The sequence below is a fragment of the Rhineura floridana genome, chromosome 20 (genome assembly GCF_030035675.1).
Source record: "Rhineura floridana isolate rRhiFlo1 chromosome 20, rRhiFlo1.hap2, whole genome shotgun sequence".
Lineage (NCBI taxonomy): Eukaryota > Metazoa > Chordata > Lepidosauria > Squamata > Rhineuridae > Rhineura > Rhineura floridana.
Window position 1 is genome coordinate 2,887,725 of NC_084499.1, and position 23,981 is coordinate 2,911,705.

The following is a 23,981-nucleotide window of genomic DNA, read 5'->3' on the forward strand; positions in this document are numbered from 1 at the left end:
CAAATTGATGCAGAAATGTGGAGAGCTGAATATAAGGTTGGGAAAATGAGAAACCCAGAGGACTGAAGTTGATAGATCTTTCCATCCCTACTCTTGCCCTTGAAGCAGGCTCAGGTGGGTGGGAATCCTTCAGTCTATGCTGTCCTCCAGGTCTCCCTATTTGGTGCTTGGGACTGTCTGCAGGCTGTGCCTCCTCCCCCAGCTGCACCCCCAATGGCTCTGCCCCTAGCCCTCCTCAAGCGCTCTTGCCTGGCTGGAATGTGCCCTCCAACTTGATAATCTGCTCTGCACTCTCAGAGCTAACCTGGTGCTCTCAGGTGTAATGGAGGATGCTATCTAGGGATGGGGGAGAAAATTGATTCAGTTCACATTGAAAGGTGAACCTCCTTGATGTGAACTTTCCAGATACATGGACAAAGCACAGCTATCCTCCAAAAGCCGCACTTCTCCAAACTTGGCAGCCTAGTAATGTGCACGAAAATGTACATACTGGGGCAAAGTGGGCATAAAAATGATTATCTTAATGAAAACAAGAGACCAAAATGCATTATATGAAGGAACATTCTTTGCCAAAATTAAACCCACACTAAAATGCTGATGAATTTTCACGAGGACTTTTACAAAATATATATCAGAAACTCATGTGGAAATGCGGGAACTGAACTGAAAGATCGTCTTACCCCTTATATGCCCAGTCGATCACTGCACTCTGCAGGTGAGGGCCCCCTGTAGATACCATCTCATCAGAAAGTCCGTTCTGCACAACATAGGAGGTGGACCTTTGGTGTAGTGGCACCAACACTTTGGAATTCCCCCCCCTTTAAATATTAGACAGACACCATCTCTGTCATCTTTTTGGCGCCTGCTGAAGACCTTCCTCTTTCAACAAGCCTTTTAAGTAGAGACCTTATCCTAGTCTGTGTCTGTGTTGGAATTTCTTTTTAAGATGTTTTAAAAGATTTTATTTTTAAGAAAAGATATTTTAAAAAATGTTTTGTTTCAATATGTTTTTAAAGATGTTTTGTTTTAATATACTTTAAAGTCTTTTTAAATATGTTTTAGTGTGTTTTTAGTGTTTTTGCTTGCTGCCCTGGGCTTTTTCTGGGAAAAAGGGCAGGATATAAATTTAATTATTAACAACAACAACAGCTTTAGACTGGAAAGGTCAGTCTAGGTCAACTTCCAGCTGCAGCACTTGAAGGCCAAGAGGGCCAGAGATTGGCAATATTATCCAAGGTGGGTGCAGAGCAGTGAAAGCTGGTAGCTCCGATGTCAGTGAAGCAGTGAATCTGGTCCAGGTTTTAGTCTGAACTTTCAAGGAGCTGTCCAAGATGCTTCAGCATGGCTCATGGTCAGGGACATTGGGAGCTACTGTCCAACATCTGCCTTAGAACATGTCAGAGCCCAAAGTATTGCCAGAAATCGTACCTCAAAATTAGAATGCTGCCTCTTTAACTGAGGGCTGGTTTTCTCCAGGGGGCAGGGCCAAGTGCACCTCTCCCCACAGCTGTATTTCAACACTTAGTTGTTTCTGGTGCAATGCTCTAGGTTTGCACTTGGCCTTAGTTGGGCCTCCAGCTCCACCAAGCTCTGTCCAGGGTCTTGATGCCTTTGTCAACAAGTGTTGTTGTTGTTATGTGCTTCCAAGTCAACTACGACTTATGGCGACCCTATGAATCAGTGACCTACAAGAGCATCTGTCGTGAACCACCCTGTTCAGATCTTGTAAGTTCAGGTCTGTGGCTTCCTTTATGGAATCAATCCATCTCTTGTTGGGCCTTCCTCTTTTTCTACTCCCTTCTGTTTTTCCCAGCATTATTATCTTTTCTAGTGAATCATGTCTTCTCATTATGTGTCCAAAGTATGATAACCTCAGTTTCATCATTTTAGCTTCTAGTGATAGTACTGGTTTATTTTATTCTAACACCCAATTATTGGTCTTTTTCACAGTCCATGGCATGCGCAAAGCTCTTCTCCAACACCACATTTCAAATGAGTTGATTTTTCTCTTATCCACTTTTTTCACTGTCCAACTCTCACATCCATACATAGAGATCGGGAATACCATGGTCTGAATGATCCTGACTTTAGTGTTCAGTGATACATCTTTGCATTTGAGGACCTTTTCTAGTTCTCTCACAGCTGCCCTTCCCCAGTCCTAGCCTTCTTCTGATTTCTTGACTATTGTCTCCATTTTGGTTAATGACTGTGCCGAAGTATTGATAATCCTTGACAAGTTCAATGTCCTCATCGTCAACTGTAAAGTTGCATAAATCTTCTGTTGTCATTACTTTAGTCTTCTTGATGTTCAGCTGTAGTCCTGCTTTTGTGCTTTCCTCTTTAACTTTCATCAGCATTCGTTTCAATGTTGGGTAGTGCCCACCATTACTGATCCCTGCCTCAACCCACCTTTAGGAGCTCTCCACAACCCTTGGGCAGTTTCTCCCCTGCAGGCCTCATTCACAAATAAGAGAGAAGTTATGCTACAGACATGATAGCTTCAATTTCTGAAGCTTGAAAGAAAGGAGTTATGTATTTGTGCTTGGCGCTCCTTGATCAAAGATTAAAACCGGGGCAGACGTACATTTTTGCAATTTATTTGGCGTTTCTTCTTCAGTGATCCCAGTCGTATTCCTGCATGTATGTGGATAGCAAAAGACTTTCAAAGGCTGAATGGCAGATTTGCATCTCTGTTATTCTCCTGTTTTGGAGCCAAGGGTACTGTGCAAAGGCTGGATGTTAGATCTGAGCTATCAAGCAAAATCAATTTGCAAAGTGGCTGGGGAGAGCTCTGTTCACCTTGGGCAATGAGAATTTGGCAAGAGCTTTCTGAAGCTGAGTGCTTCTTTGCAAGCGTGATCATTTGCAATAGAACTGAGCTGTAGAGTGAAGTGCATGTTGCTTAACAAGTAGGCGGTTTCAAAATGCTGCATTTTGATCTTGCAATGAACTACAACTTTGTGAGATTGATGGATATGGCAAGCTGAAACCAGATTATTCAAATACAATTTGTGTGCATGTTTATAGCAGAGTAGCAAGAAACAAGAATGTCAAGATGGTGGATTCTCTGTTTTTGGCTGAATTTCAAAATTGGGCTAAGTGGTATACTAGCTTGAGTTACTGGAATGATTAATATAATATTAAATAAATAACACAACTGAACATGATTTAAAACAACCCAAACATACAATTAAAATATCTTCAATACAAACATATATAGAGATGGAAAGCTTGCATAACAAACACAAATACTCCCTGTCTTATGTATCCAGCCATCTGTGCAGCTGTGGGCAAGCTGCATAGTCCCAAGGAGCCCAGTTGTCCCCCAGCTGGCAGTTGTGGACAAGGAAAAGGCTGGCTTGTGCAGCTGTGGCAAGCTGAGCAGGCCCTAGCCAGCTGGGGAGGACTAGCCTCAGAGGGAGGCAATGGTCAACCCCCTCTGAATACCGCTTACCATGAAAACCCTATTCATAGGGTCGCCATAAGTCGGGATCCACTTGAAGGCAGTCCACTTCCATTTTTTTATGTATCTGAACATGCCAACTTCACAAGGGCAGTAGTGTAGTGGCAAATTCAGAAGTGCTGGGTCCCTTCATGATGTTCACAGCCACCAGCACCCTTTTCTGCTGCTGGGTTGAGAATGAGATCCTTGTTAATGCCTCCTCCCACAACAACAGACGTCCCTAGCAGCCAATAAGCATAAAAGAGGGGAGAGTTAGCTACATGTTAGAAGCCTTTCTCAGATAGGTGGACTAATGTTAGCGTATTGGAAGAAACAAAGACCACCAGTGTTGAAACAATGATCCTCCAACATCAACTTTGCTGGACCGGCCATGTTGTTTGAATGCCTGATCACCGTCTTCCAAAGCAGCTACTTTACTCCCAACTTAAGGATGGAAAACGGAATATCGGTGGACAGCAAAATAGGTTTAAAGATGTTCTCAAAGCTAATCTAAAAAAATGTAACATGAGCATTGAGAACTGGGAAGCCTTGGCCCATGAAAGTCCCAATTGGAGGTTGGCCATTATCAAAGGTGCTGTGGACTTTGAAGAAGCACGAGTACAGGGCGAAAGGGACAAACGAGCTAAGCGGAAGGCACGTCAAGCAAATCCTCATTGCGACCATCTTCCATCTGTAAACCTATGTCCCCGCTGTGGGAGGTTGTGTGGATCCAGAATTGGCCTCCACAGTCACTTACGGACCCACTGTTAAAGACCTTACCCTGGAAGACAATCTTACTCGGCCACAAGTGATCGCCAGCGAAAATGATCAGTGGCTAACACACTCCCCTTTCGTACTGATTGGCTCATAGGATGGTGAAGACATTGGGACCCTGCTCCCAAAAAAGTAAGGGGTATAAGACCTCCCAAGACCCTGGACGACTACACCGCTGCACAAAGGAGTCATATTGCAAGGACTTTGCAAAAGAACAAGGCACACTATCAAGGCAGTCTACATAAGACAGTGAGAAAACTTTCTTCGTCTGTCCTGAATCTTCCAGTATTCAGCATCGTCAGGTGACCCTGTTTGGGTTCTTGTGAGAGCGGGTTTATCCACTTTTTCCACAACATGCACAATTTTCTACATCATCGCAGTCATCATAACCATCATTTATTAATTAAGTTGATGTATAAATTGCTTCCCATGAGGCATTCTGAAGCAATTTACAATATATTAAAAACATACAGGACAGTTACATATATAAAAACACTTGAAACAATCGCATGCATAAAAACATTTTTTAAAAACCAATTATGTATATAAAAACACTTTAAAACAACAACAGTTGTGCATCAATTAAACCCACTACAGATACCAGCTGAGATAAAGATCTCCACTTAAAAAGCTTTTTGAAAGAGGAATCTCTTTAGCAGGTGCAAAAAAAGATAACAGAGAAGGTGCCTGTCCGATACACATCATTCCCCATCACCACCCTTACTCACCTCCGTGCAGTGACGAGCCAAATACTTTTGAGTAGGGATGAGTGAATCTGTCCATTTTTTAGGGTTTTTAAGTCCTCGTGAAAATTCATCAGCATTTTGGTGAGAATTTCTCCTAGTATACACGTTTGTATGTAATGTTGCCTAATATGCACATTTTTGCCATGCAATTTTCCCTAATAAAATGCATTTTGTGTGTTATTTTCATAAAATATATGCATTTTTATGCACACTGTATCTTAATTTATGTATTTTTGTACACATTACTTGGCTGGAGAACTGCATGGCAAAATTTGGAGAAGTTTGAATTTCAAAGGATGGCTGTGTTTTGTTTATTGTTTTTGAAAGTGCGTATCAGGTAGGATTGGCTTTAAATGTGAACTGAACTGAATTTGTCCCCCATTCCTATCCTTGAGAAGCTCTGGAGGAGCCATATTGCTTCACTCCAGTGTTTGGTACTTGGAGAGTTATACTGCTCCTGTACATGGAGGCTCCCTTTGGATTTTGTGGCTAATAACTGTTGGTAGATCCAACCTTAGTTAATTTGCCTCTCCTTCTGGAAAACCTGCCTAAGCTTCAGGAATCCATGCTTCTCTGCTTGTGAGTGTCCGTGTGTGAACTAGGTTTTTGAAGGTAAATCCTGAACACACTTTTTTCTACAGATGAATATCCCTTCCCCTCTGAAAAAGTTACATAAGCATAAAATTATTATTATTATTATTATTATTATTGCCTTCCCTTGGAGTTATTCATATATTTCATCATAGGAGAACTTCCAAAGTTTATTTATTTATTTATTATTTATTTATTTATCACATTTATATAACACCCCATAGCTGAAGCTCTCTGGGCGGTTTACAGCAATTAAAAACATTAAAAACAAATACACAAATTTAAAAACACATTTTTAAAAAGCAATTTAAAAACACATACTAAAATGCCTGGGAGAAGAGGAAAGTCTTGTCCTGGTGCCGAAAGGATAACAGTGTTGGCGCCAGGCGCACCTCGTCGAACTCATCAGTCCATAATTTGGGGGCCACTAAGAAGGCCCTCTCCCTTGTTGCCATCCTCCCAGCTTCCCTTGGAGTAGGCACCCGGAGGAGGGCCTTTGATCTTGAACGTAGTGTACGGGTGGGTTCGTATCGGGAGAGGCGTTCCATCAGGTATTGTGGTCCCAAGCCGTGTAAGGCTTTATAGGTCAAAACCAGCACCTTGAATCGAGCTTGGAAACATACAGGCAGCCAATGCAAGCGGGCTCAGTTTAGTTTAGGTCAAGATTTCTTTTTTTTTTTATCATTAATTTTTATTCAAATTTTCAAAAACATAAAACAAAACAAAAATAATTAAACAATAAAATAAAATGTTGACTTCCGATTTGTCGCAGATCAGTTATAAGTCTACAATATATAACAATCCTGTCTCTTAAATTATATTACAGAATCACTTTCCTCCAGTAGTTATCTTAGTTAATCATCAAATCTCATAAGCATTACTTTATTCTTTCCACAAAAAGTCAAAGAGAGGTTTCACTTCCTTGAGAAATATATCTATCAATTTTTCTCCAAATAAACATATCGATTAATCCATCTCATCAAATTTATTAGGTCCAATAATTTCAATAGCCATTCTTCCATTATCAATGTTAATTCCATCTTCCATCTTCAATAATCCTGTTAAGTCCAATAATTTCAGTAGCCATTCTTCCATTATCAGTATCCCATAATAATCTTGCTGTCATAGCCATAGTCATATAATAAGAGTCTAATGGGAATTTCCTTTTTCACAAATATTTAATCCATCTCATCAAATCTGTTAAATCCAATAATTTCAATAGCCATTCTTCCATTATCAATGTTAATTCCATCTTCCATCTTCAATAATCCTGTTAAATCCAGTAATTTCAGTAGCCATTCTTCCTTTGTCAGTATCCCATAATAATCTTGCTGTCATAGCCATAGTCATATAATAAGAGTCTAATGGGAATTTCCTTTCTCACAAATATTTCCTTGCCATCAATTCTGAATATGTTGCTGAAATATTGTTGTAAAGTCATATCTCTGTTCTTTTTTTTTACATAATGCACTGGCACATCTCTTGAGAGTTTGTCCATTGTCACATGTCTATAGTTAATTCCATAGATTTTTTCTATGTCAAACTCCATCACACCATTCCAGTCCAAAAATTTATCCAAGACATTAATATCTCTAATATCTTCATTAATTTCTTCAGAGACAACGTTGAATTCCAAACAGTAAACTTTATCTCTAATATCCATAAAATCCAGGTCTTTTTCCAATTCCACATTTGTTCCAATCTCCAGGGCTTGCATCTTCTCTTTAATTTTTCTTTTCTCATCTCTGATATCAATCTCCTCTCTCACAAGATCCCCTATTTCTTTAAGCTCCTGGTTCATTTTGCCAAATTCAATTTTCATCTCCATTCTACCCTGTCTCAGGGTTTGTTTCGTTATCTCAATCTCATCCATTATTTTCTGAAACATAATTACTTCCAGATTCTCAGCCACTTTCTTGATTGCCATTCTTAAAACCACGAAGAAGAAAAAACACCACTTCTTATTTCAGCAACAATTGGGTTAATATTTCAGGCCTGATGACATCATAGTGTAGACAACACAGCCTGCCTTATCTCTTGTATGTTCAGGAATGCAAAACAAATTTAGTTCACAGCTTCAGAACAGTTAGTGGCATCGTGAACAAGCAGATTAGTCAAAATGAAATAGACCAAAAAAAAATAGTCCCAGACATATAATACTCCAAAGTTCATAAATCAAATTTATTTATTTATCTCCTCGGAATAGAAATCCCTCATCCGTTTGTATCTTTAAAATTCACAATTCCAGGCCAGCTTTTTGCAATCAAAACAAAGATAAGCTTTTTCAATTTCTTTCCTCCTTAATTTCGTGAATGAAAGAGAAGAGTTATAACTCACCCAGAAATTCTTTATAGCTGATTCATTGACAAATCTCTATTTGCTGCAACAATTTAAACCAGATGAAAAAAATAGAAAGAAAAGTGCTTGCCTGTTAGAATCCGTTTTTCTTTGAAGAAAAGATAAACGTGTCGCTTAATCAGTTAGAGCTTGTTTGAAAATCCGTCCGGCATTGCTGGCTGAACTTTCTCTCATAAATTAATGAAATCCAGTCCTCCCAACTAACACAGGCTTTTGTGGTTAATCTCTACGTTTCTCCCTGCCCGGGAGAAAATCTTTACCAGTCAAAAAGAACGTTCTGACTGATTTTAAAACTGAAAAAGCTTCTTCTGAGATGAGAGCTCGTCTCAAAAGCAGGCACAGGCGAAGTCACCCTTCCCAGAAGTCCAGTTTAGGTCAAGATTTCCAGGGGATCTAAAATCCCCTACCTTCTGCTCACAGGATGCAGCATTTTTTTTAAAAAAAATCATTGTTCATGAAAGCTTGTCCAAAATGCTTTGTGACCCCTGTGGTCAGATGCAGCTTAGCATTTCTTGTAGCTAAGGGAGAAAGACACTTTGAATCAGCTTTAGTCCATTGAAGCTGAATAAATCTGCAATGTGTTCGTGCCAAATGCTATAAATGGGAATACAGAACTGTTCCTTGGAGAGGCCCTTGAGCCCTTTCTGAGCTTTTCACTCACAGTCATTAGCGGCTGCCTGTCGTGGTGTCCCTCAGTGCTCCCAGATGGCAGTTAGAACAGGCGGAGACTTGAACTGGAATGAATTTACTGCCTTCTCCCACAACTCCCCTCTGGAAATTGTGAGGGTGCATATTCTCTGAATATTCTTCAGACAAGCAGCTATTTTGTGAAGATTTTCTATTAAGCATCAGCATGTAACATCCAAAGGCCATGCAATAACACTGCAGTCGGAATTATATTTGATGGCATCTAACAGATGCTATAGCAGGCCTCTGGCTCTTGCATTTAGGCTGTGACCTAATGCATGGGTACCAGGGTCTCAGTCTCATTAAACACTGTTTGGTTAGGGCTTACTTTTGAGGAAACATATACAGTGCCACTATACAGTTTTATATTAATTTCATTCATTCAATTGAGGGGGGGGGGAGAGAGAGAGAGAGAGTTTTTTGAAAGCAACAAACACAACTTCATCCAAGCTTACTCTGGATCCCTATAAGGATTCTGTTAATCACCTAAAACTATATGCATGTAATTGTGATTAACAGAACAGACATTTTTATTGTTCTGCCAAAACGTTTCGGCTTCCGCCTTCATCAACTGCTAACATACAAATGCCGTTACCAAGGTGGCCGTTATAGAGCTTTGAGGATGGAATGCTCAGAGGGGCTTCACCTGCAGAAGCTAAGTCATGGTGGTACTGTCCTCCAGGTTCAGGCCATGCGGTGCCAATGTGTCCAGAGAGTATATCCAAAAGTTCTCCCTTTTAGTCAATGCTGCTGGATCTGTTGGCATCTCTGTAGCTGTTATAGAAAAGTCCAACAGGCTGCGGCCCTCAGTGTTGAAATGTTTTGCAACTGGGTGCTCCACTTTCCCCCCCCAAGATTGCCAATTTGTGGTTTCTGAAGTGTGTGCATAGGTCAGTGGTGGTTTTTCCTACGTATTAGATATGACATCCTGGTCTTTTGCATTCAATGACGTAAATTATATTGCAGGACCTGCAGGTGATGTTCTGTTTGATGTAATATGTCCTGCCTGTCCTAGTGATTGTAAAAGTGGCTGTCTCCCTGAGGTACACACAGGTGATACAAAGTTTGGAGTGACAAGGAAGAGACCCAGGATTGGTGATAGGTGGCTTAAGCACAGCTCTCACCAACAGTCTGCAAATTAGGAGGCTGGCGAAAAGCTACAACAGGAGGCTTGTTGATGGCTCTAGGAAGATGTTCAGAGTTGACTAGCAATGGGTAGCTCGCCCTGATTGCTCAGTGCTACAACAGGATCTCCCTGGCTCATTCGCCAGTTAATGGGCACTTGATAGCCCCATTAACCCACCTGGCCACTCTATTAGATTAACAAAAGGGGACTCATCTGACCAGCAAAGGGAGTTCCTCACCCACAGGTGCAGGGTTCCAAATCAGAGGCTGGAAGGGGACTCATAGAAATCATCCATCTCAACCCCAAACCTATAACAATATATATTTCCCAAACTGCAACATTCAGTAAAATGTCATGGATTTTAAATTTGATACAATTCTGTTTCGGCTCTACCAGCTACTCGATCAAAAATGAAAGTCGAGGATAACAGGTCAACAGTCAAGGTTCAGCCTTCCAAAACACCCCCTCATGATGTAAGAATCAGTTATGGTCCTTTGGTAGTAAAAGGAAAATACACTGCACATGGTCAGAGGCATTCTTTTCTTCAACTCAAACTTTCCAAGTGGGTGGGGCCATGTGCAGCACATCCTGCTGTCTTCATTCTTGTTTGAACACGCTTGCATCCCGTGAGATTGGGTTACCTGGACCAGTGCCATGTTCACATCGCAGTGTCTGAAAGAGGGAATGATGGGTAAGCTTTGATGCACTTGCATATAAATATATACATATAAATGTGTGTACACGGACACCCAATACTAAAGGACTATTTCTGTTACTATTTCTGTTACACACACACACACCATAATCATCTACCCAGATATTGTGGAATGTTTTTAAGTTGCTGTGGCGTAGTGGTTAGAGTGTTGGACTATGACCTGGGAGACCAGGGTTTGAATCCCCACCCAGCCATGAAGCTCACTGGGTGACCTTGGGCCAGTCACTGCCTCTCAGCCTCAGAGGGAGGCAATGGGGAACCCCCTCTGAATACCGCTTACCATGAAAACCCTATTCGTAGGGCTGCCATAAGTCGGGGTCGACTTGAAGGCAGGCCATTTCCATTTTTCACTCTTATATAATATACTAGGAGCTGTGCCCTTGCTCACTCTGCTGGACAAACCCCCTCTCCTCCACCTCCTTTTCTGCTGCCTCTGTGCACACAGACCACCCACATGGTAACCTCTGCCCCTTCCACCCATTCCAGCTACTAAGCACCCTTTTCACCTTCTGCCTTCAGCCCCTTTTGTACTCTTTTTTCGTCTTCACCCCCATTCCCATGCCTCCTACTCCCTCCCTGTAGAGACAGGGAGTGTGATAAGTACTTGAATGTCTCCTTGCTTTTGTCTCTGAAATGTTGGAGGGTGTTAAAGGGTCTAGGAGTACCCTCTTAGATCTCCTTGTTTGATTTTCAGCCAGCTCAGAGAATGAGCTCAGCGTCTATTGGCACAGATCATGCGTCGCCAATGTTCCAGCGGGCTAAGCTGCCCTGCCTCTTCCCACACACCATTGCTAAGCAACACGTGTGAGCAGGTTCTTAGCTTCCGGCAGTCAGAAAGAGGGGGGCTTCTCTGATGCAGTCTGTAATAGAACTATTTTGAAGAGTGCCTGTATTTCCTATCTCCCATACACTTGATTCCACATCCCAAGTACGTCTTAGAGATGGAAAACACTGTGCTTCTGTGGCCCGGACCCATTGTTGTCTCTGTGGTTGGGGTCCCAGGGGGGACTGTGGAATGGGTGGGTGTCTGAAGCTTGAGTGTGCAGAATGTTGGACTATGGGTCTTTGGCCTGATCCGGTAGTATTGTTATGTTTTTATGTTGCAGCAACAAGGTGGTTAAAAGACAGCACTGTCAGCCAGTCTCTGGGCATGGTCTTGGGCAGGGATGGGGAATCTGTGGCCCTCAGATGTTGCTGGGCTACAACTCCCATTGTGCCTGGCCATTGTGTCTGGACCTGATGGGAGCTGGAGTCAAAAATACACAAAATACACTCGGAAATAATCTGGTTCATTGCTCATTCATTGCTCAACTGGGCCCATAACCTGTTGGGTTTTGTGAGATAAAAAAAACAACTGTAGTCCTGTCTCTAGCACAGTAAAATTGGCTAAAATTGGAATTAAGCTCTAACCAGCTCACCACCTCCCCTCACATCATCTGGAGAGCACCACCAAGGAACGACTGCCCTAGAATATGTTAGGGCTGGAGTAGAGGGGTCCTCCTTCTCTTCTGAAAAGGGGCTCTTGGCTGGTCTAAGGCAATGTACCCTCATATTTATACCAGGCTGGGTGTGAGTTAGGGTGAGACTTCATATTGCCTGCCAATCCAGGGAGCCAACACTGCATTTCCTTACAGTGACTGAAGAGGGTGCTAGAGCCTAATTGCACACAGCCCTTGACATCCAACTCAGGGTTTATCCATGTGCGAGCATAACTTTGTGCTAAAGACACTGTTTTTACCTCTGCTTTCTGTTTGCACCGTCCACAGTAAGGGCTCAATGCCAGCTGCAAACACGGTGTTTTCTAGTCACACTTGAGGGGAAGCATCAATCACACAGTTTCCTAAAGACCACACCCTCTAATTTAACATTTCCACTGTCTCTGGTTACCTGGCAACCGAGCATGCTTAGTTTGTTCTACCAGTAAGTTTCATTTTAAACAACAACAACCTGGAAGTGCAATTATTTGTATGTTCACTGCAACAGTACAACTGAAATACAAATCTTTGGTTGAGCAGTGTTATGCTTTTCTGCACAAGTTAGGGGGGGAAAGAAAACAACGGCACAGTTTGCAGCAACATAAAAAAGGCTTGCAGAACAGGAGAAAGCAGCAGAAGTTTTTCTTCAGCCCACAGGAAATGAAATGAAAGAAGGGAGGAGGAGGGAGTGGGCATGGAGAGGGGGGAAATTGACACACCCACCTAAAAGCATCAAAGCAAAATGCCTGCAAGCCTTAGAGATATGGAGTGAAGATTTTTTTCCTTCCCTTTTCGGATTATCAGAAGATTGGATTAGTACAGATTTACAGGAGGAAACTGTGTGGTAGCTTTGGTTTGCCAGTAATGTCATGTGAACCATGTAAATTAAAAGGGGATGCGTAGCACCAAAACCACACTAAACTGCTGTGTAGATGAGCCCTCAGTTTAGCACCACAAAGTTTCCTGAATCTCCTCTGGCTGGTCATCTTAATGTAGCCCATCGGTCATCTTGCAGCTTTCCACCACCTACAGATCTGCTCCTACTCTAGCATCTCACAAAGTGGCAGCAGTTACTAATCCTCTATGCTCAGTCCGTTGCTATATCACCGTTTTGAAATGGCCCCTAATTCACTGCAAAAGTGTTTTTGCAAACCCTCCCCTCCGTGCACATCTGAGAGACACAAAACCGCCCTCTTCCTCTGAACTAATTCCTTTTTGAGCTTTAGACAGAAGCACACAAAAGCACCCAACTCTTTCTCCCTCTCTCTGTCTCTCTCTGGCAGATGGGTCTTTGCAGTTTCAGAAAGGCCTCCTCAGCAATTTAAAAATAGTATGAAAAAGGAGCTAAGAAATTAGCACCATCATTCTGATGCAATCATTTCAGAATACAGTGAGGGCTGTCAGAGCCCTCCTCTCAGATCAGCACTGTGGCATTCAGTCAATCTGTGCAGGCCTCTCCTTCCTCCACAATTAATATCAATCTTGTGTTAGATATTTTGATAGCAAGTATTTGATACACTTCAGTTGCCTCGACCACATTAGATCAGATCAATCAAAGGTCCATCTCATCCACTATTATGTTTCCAACTGGATCCTCTCATGCAGGGGTGAAGGCAACCACCTTCTGTTGCTAGTCATCAGGATCTTGTAATCAGAGTTATGCTGCCTTTGAAGCTGGGGGATCTGTTTTGCTTCTTAGTTTGGGGCTACATCTGGATTCATCCCTGATGCTGGATAATCACTTTTGCACAGCCAAGGCTAGTGCACCAACTGCAACCGTTCCTGGTGATTTCAGATCAGGCCAGGGTGATACAGTACATGCCTTAATCACATCTCATTTGGGCTATTGTAAAACACTCTGCATGGGGCTGCCTTTGAAGGGCATTCAGACACATGAGCTGGCTCAGAATGTTGCAGCCAAACAACTGGCCAAAGCTGTTTATGCAATGCCTGAAATATCATCTTACCCCTTATGTACCCAGTCGATCACTACGCTCTGCAGGTGAGGGCCTCCTGCAGATGCCATATCATCAGGAGGTCCATTCCGCACAATATAGGAAGTGGATCTTTAGTGCTGTGGCACTGACCCTTTGGAATTCTCTCCCCTTAAAGATTAGACAGGGGCCGTCTCTGTTAACTTTTCAGCACCTACTGAAGATCTTCCTCTTTCAACAAGCCTTTTCAGTAGAACCCTTATCCCAGTCTGCATCTGTGTTGCAATTGCTGTTTAAGATGTTTTAAAACTTTTTAAAGATGATGTTTTTATAGATATTTTGTTTTAATATATTTTAAAGTCTGTTTTTATGATGTTTTAGAGTGTTTTTAGTGTTTTGTCTGCCACCTTGGACCCCTTCTGGGAAGAAAGGTGGGATATACATAAACAAACAAACAAACAAACAAATTAATAAAATAACAGATTCACTAATTACTGGTCCATTTCCAGGCACAATTCAAAATGCTAGTTAAGACCGAAGATGTCCTACGCAGCTCGGAACCAGGTTACTTGAAAGACTGCACTCTTCCATATGCGTCTACCTGAGCATCAAGATGTAACGGAGACACCCTTCTGTCTGTCCGACCACAGAAGCACATATGGCAGGGTCCGGAGTGGGACCTTCTTAGTGGCTACTCCCAAGCTCCAGAACTCCCCCTTTTTTGCCAGCAAGCAAAGGTATTTTTAATTTTAAAAATATTATTGTTGTTGTCGTTGTTAGAGTTATTAGAGTTATTAGTCGCTTGATACCCGAAGGTCCCCAAGTGACTTACACAATGTTAAAACAAAACAAATAAACACACTTTTAAAACATAACAATATCACAAAGCAATAGCAATAGCGCTCCCACGCAGCCACAGGAAGGTTTGGCAACATATTAAAAACAAAACATCATCTCAATCTATCAAAAGCCTGGGAGAAAAGATACGTCTTTTCCTGGCACGGAAAAATGTCAATGACAGCTGCAGGCGGACCTCACTGGGGAGCATTTTCTGCAGATGGGGAGCCACAACTGAAAAGACCTTTGAGCTTATAAACCAGGTGTAGGTTACCTCTGGCCTGTGAGCCAAATGCAGACCTCCAAGCCTGTCTGTCTAGCCTGTGGGACTCTCCCAAGGCCATGCCTCTCATGCTCTGCCTCCTCCTTGCGTGTTTTTGCCTGACTTGCAATGTGTCTTATCATAGAATCACAGAATAGTAGAGTTGGAAGGGGCCTGTAAGGCCATCAAGTCCAACCCTCTGCACAATGCAGGAATCCAAATCAAAGCATCCCTGACATGTGGCTGCCCGGCTGCCTCTTGAATGCCTCCAGTGTCAGAGAGCCCACTACCTCTCTAGGTCATTGGTTCCATTGTCGTATGGCTCTAACAGTTGGGAAGTTTTTCCTGATGTCCAGTCGAAATCTGGCTTCCTGCAACTTGAGCCCTTTATTCCGTGTCCTGCACTCTGGGACGATCGAGAAGAGATCCCGGCCCTCCTCTATGTGACAACCTTTCATGTACTTGAAGAGTGCTATCATATCTCCCCTCAGTCTTCTCTTCTCCGGGCTAAACATGCTCAGTTCTTTCAGTCTCTCCTCATAGGGCTTGGTTTCTAGTCTTTGAAGTATGATAATGAGCGTTTTCTATGTGATGGACACACTTGGATTGCTTCTGCTGAGAGTGATCAGGTTGTGCTAGTTATGATTACAGAACATAACCAGGACTTCACATCTGAACCTGGAGACAAACTATAGCGTAGTGGGAACTTAGGATTTGCTTGGTCTTAGCCAGACTTTGTCCGTCAAGCTTCATGGCTCTCCAGGGTGGAGAAGGGAGCCTTTCTGTACCATCCCCTGACTGCTACCTGAGTAGGGATGGGCGAGAAATTTGATTCAGTTCACATTTCAAGCCAAATTTATCAAATTTGCATTTTTTGAGACACTTTGAGAACTGAAACACAGCCATCCTTTGAAATTTGCACTTATTCCAATTTTGCAATGTAGTGTGCCAACCAACCAATGTTTTACAAAAATGCATATGTTAGGGGAAAGTGTTCATAAAAATGAATATATGAGTGAAAACAACATACAGAAATGCATTGTATGATAAAATTGCTTGCAAGAATTTGTAATTATTCAAACTGCATACAACAATGTGTTTATTAGGAGAAATTCACACTAAAATGCTGAAGAATTTTCATAAGGTTTTTTTTAAAAAAACATTGCATATAGCTGCAGAAATGTGAAGAACCGAAATTAAGATTAGAAAAATGAGAAGCTGAGAGGACCAAAACTGATGGGTCATTCCATCTCTGCGCCTGAGATCCTTCCATGCTGGGAACTGAACCAGGGACCTTCTGCGTGCAAAACAGGTGCTATGCAGCTGAGCTATGGGCTCTCTCCAAACAGCAAAGCCTTTAATGTAGTTTGAGAAGAATTTGCTTCCGAACAGGGCAGTCATACATCTGCAGTATCATCCCAGGCAGGTCTACTCAGAAGAAAGCCCCACTGAGTTCTCCCAGGTAAGCGTGTGTAGAATTGCTGCTGCCTTATTTTGTCCCATTTTGTCACCTCCAGCCCAAGAGATTGCCCAGGCTTTGGAAGCGCCCCACACACACACACACACCAATCCATGCACAGAGCAGACAGGGCATAAAAGCACTAACCTGTCTCCCCTCATTGTTCCAAGCAACTGGTATTCAGCAGTAGAGTGCCTCTGAACGAGGAGGTTCAGATGAGTTCTCATGGCTGTTGACCAGCTTCTCCTCCGTAAGATGTGCCCTGACAGAGGCCCATTTCCTACACCTGGCTTGGTCCAAAAAGGCACTGCCATGCTTAGCCCTGACCTGGGGCCTGAGTCCTCAGAGGACCAAAGAAGACGTGGCCACTGTTATATTCAGGGTGTTGTGTGTGAGGAGCAGGCAGGGCCTTCTGAATCCAATCCCAAGGATCCCCTTGAGGGGCCCTCTAGGTGTTGACCTGTGGAGGACCCTCTGGGAATGTCTGAGGAGAAGGTGGGGGTGGAGTCCCCCCTGTCCTCGAAAACACTGGTGCCAGAAGCTTTGGGGTCCAGACCGAAGAACAACAGCAGTCCCAGAGTTGGTGGTCTACTTGTGAGTAAAGGGTCTACTTGTGAGTAAGCAACCCCTGGTACTCCTTCACCGCCTGCAGCTGTGGTGAGGGTGTGGTTTAGCAGCCAGAGTATATAAGGCCTTGGTCTTAAGCCTTCCAGGTGTTGCCTCTTTGTAGCCTTGCTTCTGGCTTTAGTTAGTCATCTTTGCTGTGTGGCCTACCTTGTAGAGTTTCCTTGGACTGCTTCTTGACCATGGTTTGATCTGAATGGGTATCGCTGTGTTTGACCTTGGCTTGTTTGGATAGCACTGCATCAGAAACCCTGTCTGTGCTGGTAAGTGTTTTGATGAGAAGCTGATATTTCTGGGGTTGGGACCTTAGCCCCTAAGGGGACCCCTGAAAGTGCTGCAAGCATCTTAAAAATACTTCTCTTTACGATAAAAAGTATGTTGCTTCCAGCATCTGGATCACAGGGGTAGACTGCCTCTGAACATGGAGTTGCCATTTGGTCACCCTAGCAAACAGCCCATTGATAGATCCCCCCTCCAGTTTGTCTAATCTATTCACCCTTTAATGTATCCTAAACTGGTGGCCGAGGGACCCTGCTTGTGCATTGCGTCCATTGGTAAAGTTGCTCACAGCGCCCAATTGCCTTGCTGTCCCTAAATGCTGTTCTCCCCCCCCCTTTGCTATAAAGCAGTGATTAAGAAAATAAAAGCAAACTCTGTTTATTGCTCACACAGCTTTAAGACCAGGGGAATGGCCTAGAAATTTCTGACTCTCCTGTGTCTGAAGGCTACAATTACAGTACAGTCACTGCAGCCCACTAAGTTTCATTGTCCCCCTGTGCAGTGTTTGCAAGTCTTTCTCCCTCTCTCTCGCCAGCCAATCATCTGCCTACCCACTGCCGCTGGGGCTGGAAGTGCCAAGCTGGTTGCACAGCTCTTTTCATAATCTTGAAAGAAAGACTTGGGTGACTAATTCCAATCAGGCCATGTGGAGACACTTTACCCATTGGCTGCTGGGTCGCCTGGCCAAATATTCTACAAGTCGGGTTGGTGTTCTCCTGCCCATCAAACATGCACAGGCCTCCCTGTCTCTGGGTCCTGTCTGAAGGGGGCCTTTTCCTCCATCCCAAAAAAGCTGGTTCCTGTCTCCACTTTTCCACCCCTTTCACTCCCATCAGCCAGATGTCCCTCTTTGCCCATAAGAGTGTCTTGGCACAACAGGAGGAAGCAGGCCAGCACCATCGGGCAGAGTTATACTGCCCCTGGAAAGGGAAGCTCCATTTTAGCTCGAGGGATCTTGCTTATCCTTCAAAGGACAGCAGTGCGATTTGTCATGCAAGGAGAAAGCTGCCCTCCCCAGGTTCCCTCTGGGACCCCAGCTACCATATGGAATTAGCTGCTGCAACAGCAGCTTCTCACTTAGGTGGCTTTTAACGGGTGCTTGCACAGATTTGTGGAAGAATGTGATAACTAAAATGGAACCTCCATGTTCAGAGGCACTATACCTCTATGTATTTTATTTATTTATTTATTAGATTTATATCCTGCCCTTCCTCCCAGTAGGAGCCCAGAAGGGGATGCCAGAAAGGGGAAGCCACAAAGGGGGCTATTGCCTTTGGGTCCTATTTGTGCACTTTTGGCTGTCCCCTGTTGGAACCAGGATGCTACTCCGCCTCTTCCCCACCCCATCTGGTTATCACCAGCACACTGCTCCTGCCCACACCCCATGAAGCGTTTCACTCAGCCAAACAGGCTTCGCTCTTTCTTGGCGCACCCTTTTCTGTGCTGTTCATGGACATTCCATTGCTGACAATTTCCCCTCTGAGCAGTCTGTCTGCAACTGGTCCAAGGGCTTTGCAGTAAGCCAGCCCATAGCTTGGGGGGGGGTGTGGATGGGTACGGGTGGCTGACAGGGGCCAAGTCAAATTCTGATCCTAATCCCTCCGTGGTCTGTTGCCTGGGCTGGATAAGGAGTGCTGCCTCCCGCACCCACCCAGTAACAGCAACCCAATGTTTTCTGAACCCTTTTGTGCCACTTCCCCCCACCCCACCGCTCAGCAGTCCTGTTACTAGTGAAGGCTGGTATCTCCCATGTCGGTAGGGCAGGGAATCGGCTTTCAGCACCTTGGACAGCTCCTGGGCAGTTCGGCCTCCAACCCGGAGCGGATTCCACTGCCCCACTGACACGGGTGCCCATCACCCCCACTGCCTGTTCCTAAGGGCGGGTCGCCCTGCCCCGACCTCTGCCGCTCTCGGAGCCCACGCAAATGCCGGCAGCGGCAGCAGCGCTTTGCCCAAGGAGGTAAATCTGGGACAAGGCACTCCAGCAGCATCGTGCCTCCACTGTCGGGGCAGAGTCGCTGGGGGCCTTGCCTGCCAGGTTTGGGGGGGGAGCCCTCTCTTTGGCCAGCGAGGCGACTGGAGGGAATTATGCGCACGGTACTGGAGGGTGGTCCGATTTAAAGGCAGCCCTGGTCGGGACCAGGAAGACCGGCCGGAGTGGCTGCATGCCCCTGAGAGGGCACCGGAGACCGCCTGCCCCCTCCCGTCCCCCTCGGCCATGCTCAAGCTGGGGGTTCCCCCGAGCCCCGATTCTGCCTGCCCCTCCGCCCTCCCAGAGGCGCTCTCCCCCTCCCGAGAAGCCCGCCACGATGCCTAGTGGTGCCATCCGTCATCCGCGCGTTATGCAACCGCGTGGCCCGGCGGCTCGTGTGCTTGCGCGATGAGCCTTTTCCAGGCTCTGCCAGCCTCGCTCTCCGACGGCTGCTGAACTTTCGTCCCGGGGCCCCGGCGGTCCCGGGCAGGGGAGGCCAGCAAGAGATGCCCTTTCAGCCGCGATGCCGGCAGCGGCCCCGCGAGGCGAGAGGTTTGGCCGGCGGCGCCTCGGGCGCGCGGCCAAGGAAGGGGCCGGTCCCCTTACGGCTGTGGCGCTAGCTCCTCAAGGATCCGGGGTTGGCTGAGGCGACGGCTCGGTGAGCCCTTCGCGGGTTTTCCCGGAGCGGCTTCGCCTACTTCATTTTTCCCGTTCAGATCTCTCTGGGTTGCATCGGAGACGCTGCGCGGCGGGTAATGGATCCAAATCATCCCTCGGACCAAGAGGACGACTCTCGGGGTAAGGGGCGCTTAAACGACGAAGTTCTAGAAAGTCTTTTCTCGGATGTGGCCTCCTCCCGGGCTGGGGTGGGATGCGGCGTGTCTCCGCGGTTGTGGGCCTGTGCTCTCTTCTCTCTGTGTCTTTTGGAGATCTGGAGGGCGGCCGACTGAAGTGTGCGGCTTCCAGGTTTCACTGGGTTCCTCTCTGGGCGGAGTGGATAAGCGAGCAAATGTCCAGACGTGCAGGGCGACGTCCGAGGCCAAAGGTGTATGCTTCTTCTACCTCTGGTGCTTATAAGGGGGGCTTTTGCTTCCGTGGGGTTTGTGGAGGGCTCACCATTGTTGAGGAGGTCGCAGCATCACAGCTGTGCAACCACCGGACTTGCCTTTGGCCAGAGGTGAGAACCTAATCTTTAGTCTCCCAGCCTGGCAAAAGTTATATTCAGGGTGTGTGTGTGTACACATCTGTAGTATAGTGGCAAATTCAGAAGTGCAAGGTTCCTTCAGGTTAGTCATAGTCATGCCCCTCCCCCCTTTTTGCTGTGGGGTTGAGAATGAGATCCTTGTGAATGCCTTCTCCCACAATAGATATCCCTAGGTGCCAATCATCATGGAAGAGGGGAGAGTTAGCTACTGAGAAGACTCTTCTCAGTGGCTGACTCACCTCCTTTCACTCTGATTGGCTCCAATTGGCAGGAAAGGTCAAGAAAGAATGTTAGAAGATCCTTTTCAGTGGCTAAGACACTCCCCTTCCATGATGATTGGCTCACAGGATGCTGGAGACACTGGGACCCTGCTCCCCAAAAAGTAAAGGGTCTAAGACCCCCCCAAGACTCCGCACGACTACACACCTGGTGTACATATCATAATCTTTCAAGAGTGCAGCGTGTGAGAATGGGCACTTCTTGACAATTTCTTCTTTCAAAAATTAAGTTTCTAGATCTCATGGCAGTGCTGCTATGCTTCGATATGGGTAGGCAACTGCACTTCAAATCTCCAAGATCTTGGGACCCTCCGCAGGGCATACTCTCTCCTCACTGGCCTTGCTTTGCCCTCTCCTTGAATGTTTTTGCCTAGCTGAGTGTGTCTGTGAACTCGGATCGTGTCTCTGGCTTGCCTGGATGGAGGGCAAAGGTGGGTGTGAGTGTGTGTAGAAACCAGCTTACTGCACAAAGGTAAAATGTACATTAATCCACCCTCCTACTTTTGCTGCTGGCTCCGCCCACCAGTGGCATGTGGCTCTCGGAAGGGAATGTGGCCCTTGGGCTGGAAAAGGCTACACACACGTGCATGACTCCTGCTGAGAGGAAGGGAAGCAAGCAAGCAAGCTAGAGTAAACTTCCCAGTGGTTGGGTACAAGATTTAATGTTTGCCCCCTTGCCTTTGCTAGCAAAAGTAGAATAAACTACACAGTTGTCCTTAATAGTGCATAATGTATGCAAGTTGTGGAATTTAGCATTTTGGCAGAGCATATAGATGGTCTCAATGCGGATTATTAATATGTTGTGGGGGGTTTTGTATTTGCATAGAGTGCACACTGATTCTGTGGTAATTTCTGATGGGTTGGCAGCGGATTCATGTTGCGTTTTTATTGCTTCCAAAATGGTTTGGGGATTTTGGTGGCATTTGCGTGTATTGTGAATCATGTTCAGTTTGTGTGGGAAGGGCCATTGGAAAGTTTTATGAAGGAAAGACTTCTTGATTCCCTTCTCTGTGCATTGGTTGGGATGGCTGGTAAAATGTCGGAAGATGCCACATACCAGCTCAGATCATCTGTCTGTCCTGCCAGTTCCAGGCATGAAGGGCACTTTGTCATCACCTGACCAGCGGCGGCTGGCGGCTCCATGTCAGTGGGGCAGTGGACTCCACTCTGGGATTTAGTCCAAACTTTCAAGGATCTGTCTCGGACAGCTTCTTGGAAGTTTGGACTAAAACCTGGAGCAAAGCCTATTGCCCCACTGACATGGAGCCATTGCTGCACCCGACCTTTCTTAATTGGAGATGCCAGGGATTGACTCTGGGACCTTCTACATGTGACGCAGGTGCTCTGCCACTGAGTTGTGGCCCCTACCCAAAAGCTCGAGGGAAGAGGGTCTTGAACCCAGGACTCAGACAGTACTGCACAGGGGCCTTATTTATATACCGCTTGATTGTAACAAGCTGTAAGTGGTATACAAGAAATATTAAAGTTACCAACAAAATCAGTTAAAAACAAGTAATTAAAAACCTTTATCAGACGATTAAAATCAGCCATAAACTTACAAGAGATAAAAACACATCAACATCAACGTGTCTGCATAGGCTTGCCTAAATAGAAATGTTTTAAGTAGGCTGCAAAAAGAATACTGTTGAAGGCGCCTGCCAGATGTCAACAGGCGGGCTGTTCCAAAGTGTAGATGTTGTCAGACTAAAATAACATTTTTTTTTACAGTGTAGAAAGAGTTTTGAAGAGGCCGAGTTGGGTACATTACAGGGTAGGCAGTCCTGCAAGTAAACTGGTCCCAAGCTGTTGAGCACCTTCTTGCTTGGGCTGTCTGGCAAAACCACATTAGCACTGCAGGTTTCAGTCCAGGAGATATCACGTGACACGATAAAGCCTTTCTGGTGTCGGATGTATCTGCTGAGTCGGGCTAGGTCCTCAGTCTTGCTATTCCAGAAAAGCTGAGCTGCTTATGGAGCCCTTGGCAGTCCTATTTATACCTCCTATCTGTCTTTCTGCAGGTCACCAGAGCAGACATTGCCCCAAACAGGCGTACAGTTTAACTTGATTGGGTATCAGTAGCTATGTTGCTTCAAAAGGACGCAAAGATAGGGCAAAATGATTGATTGGGTTCAGTGAGCTTGTTGAAGGACTCCAGGATTTCAGGGTTCATTGGCTTCTTCATCAGAGAGCCCAACTCAAATGCTGTTTCAGAAAGACACTCTAAGAGAGCATTCCCCAACCTGGGAATCCAGCAACATTTGGAGGACACATCATCATCCCTGACCATAGGCCATGTTGGCTGTGGATGATGGAAACTGGAGTCGCAGTCCAATCACATCAGTAGGGCACCAGGTTGGGGGAGGCTGGTCAAAGATAAGTTATCCATCAGTGTTATTACTATGATGGAAATTTATTGTTTTGTTGTTCTTTTCTTTGTTACTTTTTAATCTGTGGCATTTATAAGACTGTAAAGTGCTGTGTGGTCATTCTTGTATATGATGCATAGAAGGTCTCCTGGGTTTATAAGGCAAATGTAAAATCTGTATTTGGCCAACATGGCCATTTGCATTACAAATGCATCTTCAACTCTTTTCCAATCTCTCTGACATTTGTATTGACCAGATGTGTCCGAGGGTAGCCCAACAGACACTCCGAGGCGATTTTAAGAGGGCATAACTATCCTTGCAACAACAGTCAAGAGGCAGAAAATTGCAGTAGATTCAAGGCAGAGCTGGTTCAACTTATGGAGGAAATCCTGTTTCTTTCTTTAGGAGAGGGATTAGTTGCTCAGGTTGGTCAGAGATCAGAGCATCGTGCAGTCCAGTCCAGCTTCTGTGAGGGTACAGTAACTTGTCAGTTTGGCCGGGATGAAAACCTCACACTGGTTGGGCTGAGAGTCCAGGATGCAGGGAATAAATGGGCAGGACACTAGAGAAGACTGAAGAAAGTATGCAGTGAAAGGCTGTTGCCAGATAAAAGATCTTAATTGATAGAACAAAGTCATTAATAGTCTGTCAATTAACCCTCAATACATTTGCATATGACTAAAACAAGAGATTTGGAGGGGAGGGGAGCAAACTTTGTTTTTAGATGAAGCATGCATATGTTGCCCATAGGTGTGTATTGGAAGAGGCATTCCTCTCTGTGTGATAGTGGAGAGGAATGCCTCTTCTAAGATGCAGTTGTTTTTCAAATAATTAGTAAGAATTTTAAAATTC

General features: G+C 45.0%; 1 protein-coding gene across 5 annotated transcripts in view; it reads left to right on the top strand.

Moving 5' to 3' along the window:
* Nucleotides 1–17,131: 17,131 nt before the first annotated feature.
* Nucleotides 17,132–23,981, top strand: part of DAB2IP (DAB2 interacting protein) — a 366,040-nt gene continuing 359,190 nt past the window's right edge. For all 5 annotated transcript variants that reach the window (XM_061604328.1, XM_061604332.1, XM_061604329.1 and 2 more), the window contains exons 1-2: nucleotides 17,132–17,293; nucleotides 19,998–20,079. In XM_061604328.1, coding sequence (XP_061460312.1) covers nucleotides 20,037–20,079 — 43 coding nt within the window. In that variant the 5' untranslated portion in view covers nucleotides 17,132–17,293; nucleotides 19,998–20,036. The remainder of the gene's footprint in view (nucleotides 17,294–19,997; nucleotides 20,080–23,981) is intronic.